At 36.2% G+C, this 2,127-nt stretch overlaps 1 protein-coding gene and 1 pseudogene across 5 annotated transcripts; both read left to right on the top strand.

The window, feature by feature from the left end:
* On the top strand, positions 1-1,992 carry LOC124899230 (putative pentatricopeptide repeat-containing protein At1g12700, mitochondrial; the record flags this gene model as incomplete). 5 transcript variants are annotated; one of them, XR_007056348.1, is given in 4 exon segments in its annotated part: positions 1-1,058; positions 1,305-1,478; positions 1,708-1,831; positions 1,936-1,992. XR_007056348.1 is itself a non-coding variant. In XM_047413454.1 (3 exon segments), coding segments are annotated over 3 exon segments (784 nt in total), but the record flags the coding sequence as incomplete, so codon positions are not given.
* Positions 1,993-2,094: 102 nt separating this feature from the next.
* The window catches only part of LOC124899407, a 1,544-nt pseudogene continuing 1,511 nt past the window's right edge, over positions 2,095-2,127 (top strand).

The following is a 2,127-nucleotide window of genomic DNA, read 5'->3' on the forward strand; positions in this document are numbered from 1 at the left end:
TGGTCAAGTGGATAGAGCAAGGAGAATTTTTGATATCTTGATGAACAAGGGCATTGAGCCTGACATCATTAGCTATAACATACTAATAAACGGATACTGCAAGAAAAAGAAAATAGCTGATGCTATGCAATTGCTTAGTGAAATTTCGCAAAGGGGATCAAAACCTAATACTGTTACATACAATACTATCTTGCAAGGTCTGTTTGAAGTTGGAAGAATTGGTGATGCAAAACAAATTTATGCCGACATGCTATCTGTGGGGCCGAAACCTGATATATGCACTCATTCCACTGTGCTTGATGGTTATTTTAGGTATGGACTTGTTGAAGAAGCTTTGTCACTCTTTAATAAGTTGGAAAGAAAGCGAGAAAATACAAATATTGCATTTTACACGGTTGTCATTAATGGATTGTGCAAAAATGGTAAACTGGATGAAGCTCATTCTGTTTTTGAGAAGCTTTCTTTGATCGGATTGCCTCCGAATGTGAGAACATACAATACAATGATAACTGGATTTTGTCTAGAAGGATTGTTAGATGAAGCTAAAAGTATGCTAAGAAAAATGGAGAAGAATAGTTGTTTGCCAGACAGTGTCACTTACAATGTGTTTGTGCAAGGATTTCTCAGGTGGAGCAAATTTAGTGAAATGAGAAATTTTATGAAGGAAATGACTGATAGGGGCTTCTCTTTTGATTCAAGTACAGCTAGATTTTTGGTAAACGTTGTAAGGGAGAATCCTTCTGTCCTTGACATGATACCAGAGCTTCGCTCGGAAAATAAGTATTGAATATTTGTTTTGGTTGTTTTATTCGTCGATGCTATCGCTGTGATACAATTTCCTTTCATCCCTGCAAAAGGAATGGCATCCAATGCAATTGCAAAAGGTGATGACAGATGGAGCATTGCTTGAGCTTTCTAGGCAGCCGTATTGAGGAGGTACATCAATTTTGATTACTCTTTTTTACCATTCTTCTTTTTCTTAGAAATCAAATGTTATTGCACCCTTAATATGAGAAAAAATGGTGACCAATAATGATCTTTTTAAAAAAGGAATAATGGTGAGTTCCCCTATGTGTACACATTATAACTATAAGTGTAGTAATATCATTTTCAGTGCTATTTAGTTATCTTCGGAAACATCAAAACGTTCATGTTTCTATGTAGCCCTCCCAAATAGAAAAAAGATTTGTTATATTTTCTTTTGCCACTTCACCAGCATTGCTTGTAGTTATCTTTCATCTTTCTAGGTTTTCCTTTTTTTAATGGTTTTCACATTATTTAGTGTTTGTTTAATTTACCTGCAGGTTGATGCAGGGCTTGTTGCTAGTACTGGTCATAACAACTGCATTTGTGACTTGCTTTTCTTAAACTCTTTTCTTCCATGCCGGTGTCTCTAACGTCGAAATTTATGTACAATTAGAGTCTACATGTTTAGAGATGTTACAACAAGCTTTGGTTACGATTACATCATTCAGCAGGTAACCTTTTGTTGTAATTTTTTTTCGAAATCTAACTTGATTTCCTACAGGCCAGTGTTGGTCTTGGCACTTTAACTACGTGCATTTCCAGTAGTTTTGCAGTTTCCTGGTGGCTTTGAAATCTTTTTTCCTGGTTTCTAACTTGGTGGTCTAATCTTGTGTAACTTGGAATCCAATGTCATGCCTATTGGTCAATCACGGATTCCTTGTGGTTCGTATTAAATACCAGAGAATGAGCAACGATGTCCTGATTGAGGGTCAATATTGTATGAAGATAAATTGCGTGGTATTGCACTTTTAAGGGAGAATCCTTCTGTCCTTGACATGATACCAGAGCTTCACTCAAAAAATAAGTACTGAATATTTGTTTTGGTTGGTTTATTTGGCTATGCTATCGCTGTGATACGATTTCCTTTCATCCCTGCAAAAGAAATGACACCCAATGCAATTGCAATAGGTGATGACAAATAGAGCATTGCTTGAGCTTTCTAGGCAGCCTTATTGAGGAGGTACATCAATTTTGATTTGAGTTTTTTTGGCCATTCTTCTTTTTCTTAGAAATGTAGTATCTTAACAACTGCATTTGTGACGTGCTTTTCTTGAACTCTTTTCTTCCATGCTGGTGTCTCTAGCATCAGACTTTATGTAC

This window comes from Capsicum annuum, chromosome 6, assembly GCF_002878395.1.
Source record: "Capsicum annuum cultivar UCD-10X-F1 chromosome 6, UCD10Xv1.1, whole genome shotgun sequence".
NCBI classification, from domain to species: Eukaryota; Viridiplantae; Streptophyta; class Magnoliopsida; order Solanales; family Solanaceae; genus Capsicum; species Capsicum annuum.